At 35.5% G+C, this 13,934-nt stretch overlaps 1 protein-coding gene and 1 pseudogene across 1 annotated transcript; one reads left to right on the top strand and one right to left on the bottom strand.

The window, feature by feature from the left end:
• Positions 1-3,781: 3,781 nt before the first annotated feature.
• LOC112696758 (phospholipid:diacylglycerol acyltransferase 1-like) lies at positions 3,782-8,978 on the bottom strand (annotated as a pseudogene).
• Positions 8,893-13,398, top strand: LOC112696764 (protein Brevis radix-like 4). The gene is made up of 5 exons (XM_029298771.2): positions 8,893-9,699; positions 9,780-10,159; positions 12,199-12,334; positions 12,573-12,973; positions 13,061-13,398. Exons 1-5 carry the CDS (start codon positions 9,577-9,579, stop codon positions 13,137-13,139), a joined length of 1,119 nt encoding a protein of 372 aa, XP_029154604.1. The 5' UTR covers positions 8,893-9,576; the 3' UTR covers positions 13,140-13,398.
• The last annotated feature ends 536 nt before the right edge of the window (positions 13,399-13,934 follow it).

The following is a 13,934-nucleotide window of genomic DNA, read 5'->3' as shown; positions in this document are numbered from 1 at the left end:
GTCTAACCTAATTTTAACAAAAATAATACAATTTAAGTGATTATATATATTAAATTTTAATTATTAAAAAATATCTTTAAAAAAAAGACGTTTTATGCGTCTTTATCGGAGCATCCCCTAATATTTTTAGCTTTCTTCCGATATTTCATCTAGTTTCCTTCCGTCCCTGGTCCTTCCAATTTCTTTGGGGCCACTAATCACTGTGAATGCCGCAAGGCAATAAACGGTTTAGAGTTCAAGCTTGGGAACACACATGTCTCATGCTTATTTATATGTATATGGTACGTTGAGCTTATCCTATAGAAAAGGTTTATTATTAAATGTTATAATAGTTTGATCAGGTCTATCTTCGCACAGTTAGAAAGTTGTTTATCATCATTTAGTTAAACTAATGTGTTTTAGGTGTATTGATCAAGAAACTAGAAATATTATTTTAAAAGTATCTATCTAGGATATTACGTAAAATAAATCTTTCAAATTTTCCTTTTTGTTAAATTCTATTGCTACCACAGTTACCGCTTATCTAATAATAATAATAATAATAAGAGGCTTGTTACACATACAAGTCTTTTTGACTTACAAGTTTTACAAGTTGCTATACATTAGGGTCTTTTAATGCGTTATTCAGTTTCCAAAGCGCTACACTCACCGTGAATTATGAACGACTCATCTTCCTCTTCCTCTTCCTCTTCCTCTTCACTCACCGTGGATTATGAACAACTCCTCTTCCTCTTCCTCTTCCTCTTCTTCTTCCTCCATGTATTTCTTCGTTATTCTCTTTGCCTTTTCATTAGTTGTTTTACTTGCGTTTATTACTGATATTCTTACTTCGTTTTTTTTTCGATTTTCATGGTTTCTGAAATCAAGCTTTGAAATCGTTTTGAAGATAATGGAACTTCAGAAATACACCCAAACGATTACAGAAATACACCCAAACGATTATAGAAATACACCCAAACGATATTTCTTCGTTATTCTCTTTGCCTTTTCATTAGTTGTTTTACTTGCATTTATTACTGGTATTCTTGCATCTTTTTTTTCGATTTTCATGGTTTCTGAAATCAAACTTTGAAATCGTTTTGAAAATAATAGAACTTCAGAAATACACCCAAACGATTATAGAAATACACCCAAACGATTACAGAAATACACCCAAACGATATTTCTTCGTTATTCTCTTTGCCTTTTCATTAGTTGTTTTACTCGTTTATTACTGTTATTCTTGCTTTTTTTTTCGATTTTCATGGTTTCTGAAATCAAGCTTTGAAATCATTTTGAAAATAATGAAACTTCAGAAATACACCCAAACGATTACAGAAATACACCCAAAGGACACCTTATGCATAATTCAAAACTCTTTCTCTTTCTCTTCCTCATATTCTGCTGCTTCTTCTTCTTCAAAAATGATTTCAGAGCTTGATATAAAAAAATAATAGAAATCAAGAATAACGAAAAAAGAAAACAAAGAGAAAAGCACGTAAATGAAGAAGGAGAAAGAGAAGGCAAAAAACGAAAGAAAAGAAGAAGAAGAAGAGGAGGAAGAGGAAGAAGAATGTGCAGCAAGAAGAAGAAGACGGTGCAGTGAAATTGTGCAGTAACAGTTGAAGAAGGAGAAAGAGAAAGCAAGAAACGAAAGAAAAGAAGAAGAAGAGGAAGATGAAGAAGAACGTGCAATAACGTTCAAGCGCGTTAATATAATAACTTGTAAAGACTTGTATAAAAAAATGCTTGTATACGGAGAATTTCTCATAATAATAATAATAATAATAATAATAATAATAATAATAACTTTGTAGGCAAAATTCTTATCGTTTAGATAAGCCATTAAAGTATTAAACTGTGTACGTACAGGAAGATAAATTGTTTAATTCGGTAATGTATGTTACTTTTTCCCGACGCTTTATACATTTGAGTATTAAATATAAATAATAAATCAATTGGATTTGGTTTTGGTTTTGCGGATAAGGCTTCACTATTTAAGAATTAAAAGAGAGAATCTATACCAAAGTTCCTACTTCCTACCGTGTTATGTTTCTTAGAAAAAGGAAAAGAAAAGATTGAGTACTGGAATGTCGGTAGCAGGAAATTAAATTAAACAACCGGACTAATATCCTTCCACTTAAATTATAATGTGATAAGAGATGCTTTAATAAATAGATAGGTCAACTTAGCTTACCCAATAATAAATAAAAAATATTAGGAGATTAACCGAATTTATTATTTTTTATTATTAAATTAACTAATAATGTTTAAAAATATAGGTTGAAAAATTAAATTAATAACTAAAAATGTTAACAAAAAATAATAAATTTTATTAAATTAGCTAATTTGGTTGAAAAGTTTAAATTCAAAATTTTTTTCAATAATATTTCAAAATGACAATATCTTTATTAAATAGATTTTATATTTATATACAATGATATTATTTAAACTAATTAATTAAATAACATTGAATTTTAAAAGAATTAAAGAGATAAGAAATACGAGAAAATTAACATAGATTTTTTTTAAAAAGTGAATAGATAATAAATAAAAAGAAGGTAGTTCTTATTCCAAAAGCTTTTCTAGTCAACTATAACAATTGTCTGTATTTGCATTAAAAGAACGGTGGAAGTAGATGAAGTATGCGCAAGCGTTGAATAAAAAATGTACGAGCAAGGTTCGAAACAAACCTTCTATTCTAATGTAAGGAACGAAAATAGCAAAATACTGTTTCCTTTTTTTTTTTTCCCGATAGAAAAACATTTTCAACCATTTTAAACTAAGGGTATTGAAAATGACTTTTAAACTTTGTATACTTTTTTCAAAAATATTTTTAATGAACCCATTTTGAAAAATATATAACTAATCATATTTTAAAATTTTTTTCATTTTTTTAAAAAATAGAATGAAAATGCCTAATCCAATGAATCCTTAAGAATTTGTTCATTGAATTGAAGTTACATTAATTTTTTCCTTTTTGGTTTGGTTTTACTCGGTGTCAGCCTTAAATTCACTCTCATTTAACTGGTCGGATTTTTAATTAATCACTAAATTAGGTTATGATTTATTTTGATTGAAGTAACTTGAGATCATAAATAATAGATGAGAAAAAATGAAAATATTACAGAGAATTTTAATATTACAATGAATTAATTTCCACGCAAAGCATTATAATTGGGGTTTAGTCAATTTGAGAAGAAAAAAAAGTCTTATATACTCTTTTATTTCTTAGTTTTTTTTAACAATTATACTATTCATACACAAAAAAATTTAATTACTAAAATAGTCATTAAATATAAAATAAATAACACATTTATACATAACTACATGATAATTGATTTAGTCATATAACTTTTTTTTTATTAAAGGATAGTGATGTATTAAAAACGTTGAGCTAAAAAAAAAGTTAAACTTCTCCAACTATATTTAATCCAATAGGGGATTACGATTCCTGATTAGCCATTAACGGATAACGAGCGACATTGTTGTGTAGAAAACAAAGAAAGCATAACATTATCCTTCCCCACCAAAACAAAAAAAGAAACAAAGAAAGCTAGACATTATCTGATTATGTGAATTGGACCAAATTTGATATTTCTTTAGTTTGGGATTATATCAATTATCAAGCAGATGTGGATAAACATAAACTTGAGTTTCCGGCATATTATATGAACCTATTTGTTGGACTAAGGAACAGAATCTTAACCTTTATCTTTCTATTTATTTATTTACTTTTGTATAAGCTCATAATCTTTTCGATGCGCACAAGGGAGCTCACTACTCAAGCACTCACTGGCAATTGACAATGATAAGATGAATTAATGGAATCGACAAAATTGTAGCCTCGGTATACAAATTTTCTCCCCCATTTTTCTTTAGGGGTGAAAGGGTTATAAATAGATTCGGCATTTTCCCAAAATGATGAAACGCTATAGACACTACCCGAGTCAAAAATCAAGCTGCGGCTGTCATCACCACTGGTCTATCAGCCACATAGCTCAGTAACCATCAGCTCTGCCTCAAAGCCATGTGATTGAAGCAAAAAGGATTCGATCTTGGACTGTATAAAATCAGTGAGAACCAATCAGTCAATATGCCAACATTTGTTAAAGCTAAAATATTGACTCCATTTATATGTCATTCCAGAGCCAAAGATTTTCTTATCTATAAACTGGTAAAAATCAATGAGCCTATAAGTAACAATAAGCATCAAGTCCTGAAAGATAACCAAGTTTGAATCACATGAAATGGAACACCAAATTCAAGAATGCAATAGCAGAATTATGTAGGTTATAGTGAGGAACTTACCATGTGAAACTAGAGCTTTAAATTAATATTTTCAGACCATTTGAAAATCTCTGAGTGAACTCTATCTCCACCTAAGTCCTCACCAGAGGCTCCTGCTGCTACTCGTATAATATCTTCAATAAGTGCGAAGTTTCCCAATATATCAACATGAGCACCACTCTGGGTTCCCCTTCCTTCTAGAAGATTAGCCGGAGGAGCGTGTTCATACTCCCTTATGAACGTTCGGATGCCTGAAGGATTAAAACGGGTTTTTCCCCGCCAACCTTTTGCACACATGAAACCAGCACTTAAAACAGGAACGGTTTCATCCCCATTGGCACTATAAACTCCATCCTTTAAACAAGGGTCCTCATCTCCACCATTTGCTGATGTGTCAATCTGAAACGGAATGTAGCATTCCGATTGGGAAGTTGACTTATAAACATAGGCTCTTTCCGTTGGGATCCCGACCCCATACATAGAGTAAATCTCCATATCTGGAGCATGTGGTAATCTGCAGCAGCAGGACAAAAATATAACAAACCACAAAGAGAAGTAGTATGAATAAACAACGGATTTTAAAAGACAGCAGGATACGACATTATAGAAGATAGCAAAAGTAAGAATCCATCAATGCCACCAACAAAGGTAATAAAATGATTAATTTACGTAGTAGCCAAGTGCCAACAATTGTCAGATTCTAGATTGGCAGTCTTGTGTGCAACTTCTACAAAATGTTCACTAAAGCAATTAAGTAGAGAATCTCACCTTGTTTCTAAGGGGTTAGACCAATATTTGTAATGCTTGTATTTTGGGTCATCCAAATTGTCAGCAATTCCATGAGAAAAATGCGCATCTCCGCGCTTCATCATCTTGGGTGCAACAAAACGAAGGAGATCCAAAACTGCATCAGCAGTGTAAGCTTTATAATCTGAAACAGCTCTGATTCCCTCAACACCCATTTCATGATACTCTGTCCAAATATCACAAGTAGACGTGTTCATATGACTCCTCCTCCCCTTAAGAGAACCCTGTCAATTGCACAAGTAATAAAAAATATGAAACTCAAAAGAATGTAAATCAAGTAAGGTGATGGCAACTGCATGAGGTTTGAAAGTATCGACAACTTCAAGAATATCAACATTCAATAGACAGATGCAGAAATATTTCCATCCGTTAATACCATTCATATAGAAGTGAATGAAGTAACACTTCAACTTCCCGTCAAAAAAACAAGGAAAAAGAAAATAAGTAAGACTTCAACAGGAGGGAAAATGAAATATCTGTTTCTTGTAGGAATACAGAGCAATTTAAAAAGTTGGATAGTTGTATAGGATTTAATTTTGCAAGACAAACTTGAATTAGCTAAATACCTAGAAATATAAATTTCAATTACTGACACTCAAAATGACAAATCAGGATATTTGATGTTGGAACTTGGAAGGTTTGGAGAAGGGAAAAAAAGGAAGAAAGGAGGAATATTTTCTAAACAATTTACACAATGTGTAATTAGGATCATTACCCTGAAATCCAACATGTCAAGCTTAGAGGAATGTAACTCAGCTGCATCTTTCCCAAAGGATATGAGTCTTCCATAATTCACATGTTTCATTGACTGACTCCTTTTGTCATTTTGACATGGTTTGATACTATCATTGGTCTTGTGTTTCTTTGCACTGCAGTTATAGTATCCTTCAGGTGACCAATCAAGGCCACCCCATATAGTATCTCCACCTTTTGGTATCATTGACATGGTTGAATCCCATGTTCGGGTCATACGCATTAGATGCTCTAAAGTTTGAAGACCAAAAACATCCTTGTCCAAAACACCTGGTGCAAAGGCCCTGCAAAAGAATAGATGTTCAATAAGGACACCTTAATAAATATTTTACGCATGCAATGTATGAATGAATATGATTCACAATTTCAACCAAGCAAAGTCATAAAAGAAAAAACATAGAAATGTTTGCTTTAACAAGAACAGTGAGAAAAGAAATCCTGTCTATACCAAGGAAATCCAAAAAAATGATCAATCATGTCATAATTTAAAAGGGAAGGAGGGGGGGTAACTAAGGGAAGCGTATTGTAAAGAATATTGATGGAAACTTGAAATCTTCTAAGAGAGAACAGAATAGAAACTTAGTGTTCTTTCAAAAAAGGAAGTAGGAACCGCACAACCATCCCAAAACCTACTGGTTAAGAGAATAAATTTTGCCAAAGAACACACACACACACACACATACAGGACCGAAAATTTACATTATAGTAGGGAAAACAAAAACCTTGCCACAGCAATATCCCGGGCTTCAATGGAGAAGAGCCCAGCGACAGATTTGGGAACACCAAGAAAAGGTCCCCCAATGTTCATCACTGCTTTAATATGCTTGGCACACCAATCTGATCCACCCCCTCCACCCATTGGTGGTGGTGCCTCAACCCACTTCATAAAATGCAGAAAGTATAGAACACCCATTGAATGGGGAATTACGACAACCTTTTTACCACCATTTGTAGCCACCATGAGTTCTATATTATTTTTTATCCTGCTCAAAGTTCGATCTCTGACCTGACCAAATGAAGCCGACAATAACAGTAAGAAAGATGGGGAGCACTGAAAACCTTAAGCTTTGTAAACAATTATTTCAACAAAAAATTGAAAGTAGATTCAAGAAATACCACATTAGCAAAGAATTACCTCCGTATTTTGAAACGAAATTCTCCAATCATATGCAGCCATGTACATGTTTTCTCCTCGTACCCGACACGGGCCAAATTAGCAATAAGAACTGCCCAGACAAAATAACCAGGCGCAAAATAGTCAGCTGCCACAAGTCCAGACACAGGCCTAACTCTAATGCCCGGGCGGTCCAGTCCTGTTTCATTATCCAGAGACATATGCTCAACCCAGCATAATGGTCTGTAGAAGGTAAAGGAAAGAATTATAAAGTACCACTATTGATAAGCTCCACTGGAGTCATTAGAGTTCAATGCTAGTAGGGAAAGAAAGAAAACTTTGCCTTGTAAGGAACTGAATTATACAAAGGCCATATAAATCCATTAACTCCATAAAATGAAGAATATATTCTTTCAGAAATATAAAGAAAATGCCTAGTAATATCATTCCAAGTTTCCAACATGAGAAATAGCTCGCTGTAGATTGCAAGTTATCATTCATACAGTCATGATTCTCAATAAGAACCAGTAAATTAACCTACGGAAATATTAAATTCTCTATGAAAGGTTTCTTTTCAAGAACCAAAAACATGGTTTGGTGGAAGTTACTATCTTAGTATTACTTAACGAACAAATTTACGTATTGTTATCAAAATTCCATTCATGCAATGATGCAACTCAACCAAAGCGTATCCAAATCTGAACCCACCAAAAGCAATAGGAACAATAATGATAACTTACCTTTTATACAGTTCCCCAAAGGTGCCACCCCACAACCTCTGCCTGAACAATCCATCGGCACACTGACGGCCCTCCCAGAGCTCCAACCCACCGGTTACTATTCCTGGCACGAAAACCACCGGGTGGTTCGCCGTCAAGCCTTCCTTCCTCAGCTTCACGCCGGGAGGGTCCGGGTACGGCCCCGTTATAGCCTCCGCCACGTACTGAGGGAAAGACGCCGGCATTGCATTGTACAGAAATAGAAGGAACCACCAGAGGGAGCATATCACTCCGATGAACCAGCAGCAGCTATCCACGCACGACCACTTTTTCGCCTTCGGAGCTACGCGGCAACCTTTCGAATTCGCCTTTTCTACTTTCTCTTCCTCCTCCTTCTCCTTCTCCTTCTCTTTCTCTTTCTCTTTCTCCTTCCTCCTCTTCTTCTTCTGCTGCCGCTTCAGCTTCTTCTTTTCCTTCTCGTCCTCCTCGTGATCCGAATCAGGCGGACCCGGATTCAGGGATGCCTTTCTGCGGCGCAGAAACGACATCGTTTTCCTCCGCAGAAGACAAGTATCGAGAAGTGCACAAATTGGAAAATACAAGGAAAAACTATTAAAAGAAGCCTTAAATGTTATTCAAAATCTGCACGTTCATTTAATTGAGGCTGAGACGCTTTGAGCTGGTGGATTCAATGAGGGCGAGGATTCTGGAGCCTCCGACGAGGACCTGAACGCCGGAGGCGTATAAAAGCATGCGCCGCCGGCACCAGGTGGAAGCACTGGATTGATTGTGGTGGAGGTGGAGGTAGTGCTGCAGGATCGTATTCGTTTACTGTGTTCCAGCGCACTTGTGGATACGGTGCGGGTCCCGGATTTTATGAAATGAGGTATTAAGATCTGGACACGTGGCGTGATCATGAAATGGGTGTTGCTGTGCGTCGCTTGTTTAGAATAATTGACGCTGCTGTGCTGTTTGTGAGGAATGCGCGCGAACCAATGGCAGAAAAATCAACGGTGCAAACGCAATCGAGTACGGGGGACGCAGTTTTCAAAGTGTTTTGTGTTTGGAAAGGTTTGCCTGTTTTCTTGCGAGTACTTTCAACTTTGGGGACTTTTCTTTCTCTTTTCTGTTTCCTGGAAAAGCAGCCCCAAAGGGTCTAGTAGTTTCGAGCTGGTAATGGTATCGACCACCACCCCAACTACTTAGCACAATGCGTAACAAGGCATAAATAAATAATTCGAGTTGTGCTATCTAAAATCTAGGCCTCTCATTTGGATTAGAATCACACGCTTGGAAAGACAGAAAGTATAGAGCTTTTTCTTTTTTGGTCACATATAGAGTATGTTATTTAAGTTCTGCTGGTTTTTATTATTGAAACTGGGCTTAAAGCCCAAAAATAACGAAATTCATATTCTAAATGACCACAACTACTAAGAACCCAAAACCGAATAGGACTGAAGCGAAGCCCAAACATTTTTTCTCATAATACCCAACATAGTCAAAACCGTTTGGCGTGTGAAGTGTCAACGAAGTTGAAAAAACAGCAACGGCAGAAGGTGGCAGAGCCAGTTGACTTCCGGTTGCAGGTTAAGAATTAAGAAAAAGAGTGAAATCCACAGCAACAGCAATGAAAGTCTCCCCTCTAGAGCCCCCCATTACCATTATAGCCACTACCAAGCATCACCAAATCAAAACACATTATATTTTTAAAATTAACACACCGTCGCCACTGTCTACCACCAGCATCCACCACTAACTCCGGTTTTTTCTTTGTAGAATCTCTGGTTTCGTTCGGCGTTAAAGTTGGAGCTCATGGCGGGTAGTTGCAGTAGCACAATATCGGTTTTCTGAATTCTCGTTCTTCTGCGTGTTTAGTTTTTGTGAGCTGATCCAATTGGGGAGAAGAACTCGAAAATGCTTACATGCATAGCACGTCCCAAGAAATCAGGCACGGGCAGCAACAACGAGTCTCTGAGTAAGACCGATGATTCCGATCCCAACAACAAAAACCAGTCCATGAAATCTCTCACTTCCCAGGTAACTCAAAAATTGAACAAGACTCTGTTTCAGTTCAGTGAGTGTGTAATTTGCATCGTCATGTATTTTTTGTTATTCAGATAAAGGACATGGCGCTGAAGGCGTCGGGGGCGTACAAGCATTGCGCGCCGTGCACGGCGGGGCCAGCGGGGAGACTGGTGAGGAGAAACGGGGAGTCGTCGCCGGAGACGGACTCGGACAGGTTCAGGTGGTCGTACCGGAGGACAGGGAGCTCGACGAGAGGTTGGGGGAAGGAGATGGAGGCGAGGCTGAAGGGGATATCGTCGTCGAGTGGGGAAGGCACGCCGAACTCCGCCAGCGGACGGCGGTTGGAGCCGGTAGTTCTGTTCGTCGAAGAGAATGAACCAAAGGAGTGGGTGGCGAACGTGGAGCCCGGCGTTTTGATCACCTTCGTGTCGCTTCCACGTGGCGGCAACGATCTCAAGCGCATTCGTTTCAGGTGATTAGTACTCTCTCTCTCTCTCTGTCGTATCGTTGCTTTCGTTGCCGTTTTACTTTTTTCTTTCTGGTATTTGTTTATTGTTTGGATCCACCTTATAATTAGCCCGTTATCATGATGTTAATGATAATTGATAATAATAATCAGTGTCTTTTGCTTTTGGGGGAGGTCAATTTCCCAATTCTCACACTTTCGCCTTCTTAGTTACACTTTCACTCCATCTTCTGGTTTCACAAGAGGTTGCTTGCTGATTGAAAATATTCAAGTTATCATTGTTTTGATTCTTTCTTCTGTTGATGTAAATTTGTATATTATGAGAATGTTATTAAAAATTATTTCAGAAAAGGAAAATCTTAATATATTGTCAAAAAAAAAAGTTACTCACATAAAGATAACCATTAAGACACAATTAAATTATATTTAATAATTTAGTAAAACGTATCAATTCATCTAATTTTCTTATTCTTAATTATTATCTTCACTTACGATTATATGAATGGTCGCATGTTAAACTGGATATATGCAGTGGTTAAAAGATATACATAACAATATAACATGTTAAAAATGCCTAAACAAGCTTTGGATATAGTTTTAACAGTAGTTTTTGTTGAGATTTTTTTTTCTTTTGTATATCAAGAGGCTCACTTTTTTCCAAGATGTGTTCTAGGATGGATGAATACATATAACACAAGTGCTAATAAAAAATAGTTTTTGAATAGATATTGGTGCATATCAAGTTAAACAAACCTCACAAGTTATAATGTTATATAACTAATTGTTCAAATTAAGTTATATTGATGCAGTACTAGTCTAAGGTTGTGTCTGATTGATATATAAAAAAAAGGACTTTTATTGTAGTAGCTGTAGGAACTGAAGATCCTATAATATGCTCGGTTGTAACTGTGACCATTTAAGTATTCCAAAGTCCAAATATCCCCATGCAATGATAATGAAGGAAGCATGCAAATTCAATCTCTTCCGTAAATATACACGAAAGAGTGTAGGTAAAGGGTCCTACATTTCTCAGGAAATTTTTCACGCCCTTGTCAAAAGCAATCAAAAAAGGAGAAACTTTTGTGTGGCCCCTGTAAGGTGGTGGTGCCCCGCTGGTGGGTCAATTGATTCTTGATTGTGTTTGGACCCCCTTTTTCCGAGTCTTTGTCGATTTGTCGGAGCCATTTAATTTCTTCTGCTTCCTTTATTTTTAAATTTCGTCTGGTACCACTTATGCTCAAGAGTGAAAGACTACGCAAGACAAAAATATGAAACTACAAGGTGCACATGAAATATAAACTGAAACCCATATAGGTTGTTGGTCCCACTTGACGAATTCTGATGTAATGGCTAGTTAGCTACCAATATTTTACTATTGGGTGGTCTATGAAAAATACAAACTCAATAAATCAGATTGTTTTCTAATGCTACTGTGCTACTAATATTAGCTCAAGTTTTGTTGGGTATATATGAAATAATATAGTTGCCACTAATTATGTTGTGACCCACCAGCTTTTTGATTGCCCAGGAAACGCCAAATTAAGGTCAAATTTGGCTGTAGCACAGCTTTATTCAGGGCACCGATTGCCTAGACGTTTTTATATTTTATTTATTCTTGAGAATTCTTTGTCAAAAAGTAAGTTGAGTAACTTGGCGTAATTGATTACTGTGTGTCATAAACCACTAAATATTCAACAAATTCTTCTAGAAAGGTAATTTGGTCAACAAAATAACGTAATAATAACAACAAATCAGTAGTTAGTTGATATTCAAGGGAATCATTTATACACAACATGGCAAAAATAACTTCATTATATTACAGCATGAGAGAGTTATTATTCCACCTGCCTACCCAACATTGAAAAAAAAGAAAGAATAAGAGAAAGTGTTTCGGTTTACTGTTTCATAATATATGATTGCATTGCTTCTCTCCTCTCCGAACTTGATATGATGTTATGATGTACATATAGTTAAAATGTTAGTAGGAGGACTACAGTAAAAAGTATATTGAATTGCATTTTGGTTTGTTTTGTATGTATGCATAGTCGCGAGATGTTTAACAAATTGCAAGCTCAAAGGTGGTGGGCGGAGAACTATGACAGGGTGATGGAACTTTACAATGTTCAAAGGCTTAACCGTCAAGCATTCCCTCTTCCAACACCGCCAAGGTCCGAAGATGAGGTAATTTATCTGCCTCCTAGACATGCAACATGCATGTAATAGTTTCTCTGATCTTTCACATGAGAGATGAGACAAATTTAATTGAAATGTTTAGTAACAAAAAAAAAATTAGTCAAAAATATCATTCCTGCAAATTAATTTACTGATTGCTACTACTTCAGTTCTCCCCTTGCATTGTTCAATGCCTTATTGATTAACCACACAATATTAAGTGATTGTTTTGCTTTGTTGATAACAGATCTCAAAGCTTGAATCAGCAGAGGAGAGCCCAGTAACACCACCACTAAGTAGGGAAAGACTAACTCGCAATTTGCACCGTCCAACAGGTATGGGAGTGGGATACTCTTCCTCGGATTCCTTCGATCATCAATCGATGCAATCCCGGAAGCTGCATGAATTAAATGGTGTTAACTCAACTCCAAAAGTCTCAACCATTAGTGCTGCCAAGACTGAGATATCGTCAATGGATGCTTCAATCAGAAGTAGCTCATCCAGAGAGGCTGATCAATCCGGCGATCTATCAATCAGCAATGCAACCGATTTGGATACCGAATGGGTTGAGCAAGATGAACCTGGTGTTTATATTACCATCAGAGCATTGCCAGGTGGCAAAAAGGAGCTCAGACGAGTTAGGTTCAGGTACACTAATACTAATGTTAAGGAACATGCCTTTAAGCATTTGTCCATAGAATTTACTTCTTAGGTGTTTCATCTTGTGTTGTGCAGCCGAGAAAAATTTGGGGAGATGCATGCTAGATTATGGTGGGAGGAGAATCGTGCTAGAATACATGAACAATACTTGTGAGAACTACTGCTGAATGCTGATCATGCATGATGCTTTTTCTTATTAAATTGTTTTGCCTATTCTTCTAAGTATGATTACAGTTATAGGTGATGAAGATGTTAGTAGAGGTACTATCTTCGCGCCTCTCAAGCCCTGTTTTTGGCTATTTACATATCTCTACTCACACCTCACACTTCAGGTTGTTCTGTTGGATGTGGCTGGCAAAATAAATATATAGTTTCGTTAATTAATAATACTATTGGTGGATCAAGGGCAACAATTGCTTATTTAAACGCTTTTAAGAAGTCTAGTAGGTGTATATTATTATTAGATTTAGAGGAGCAAAACGGATATATACTTTATAGAAAATATAAATTAATTTTAAATTTAATAATTATAAAATAAAAAATTTATACATAAATTGGACTTTAAAGTAAAATTATGAAAATACTCCATTCGAATTTGTTTATTTGATTTATAGAATCATCCTAATTTTTGTTCTTTAAATAGCCACTTTTGTTTTTTTTATATTATAGTACAAATATAAAACTCTTAGATGAAATGCAGGTTGAATATGATATTTCAATAGTTGAAATTAATATTTAATTTTTTAATTTTATTTTTTATAAATCATGATAATATCATGTATTTTCAATATTATGAATAAATAATATTAAAAATTATAAATTATTAAAAAGAAAAAAGAAGTAATATATATGTTATAATTAATGAATACAATTAGATCAAAAATAGAAAAACTACAAAAGACATGATATGATCTAGTGTTTTAGGAATTTATCACTAATATACATGTTT

Source organism: Arachis hypogaea, chromosome 1, assembly GCF_003086295.3.
Source record: "Arachis hypogaea cultivar Tifrunner chromosome 1, arahy.Tifrunner.gnm2.J5K5, whole genome shotgun sequence".
NCBI lineage: Eukaryota > Viridiplantae > Streptophyta > Magnoliopsida > Fabales > Fabaceae > Arachis > Arachis hypogaea.
The sequence above is the reverse complement of the archived record's forward strand: the minus strand, read 5'-3'. Positions and strand labels throughout refer to the sequence as shown.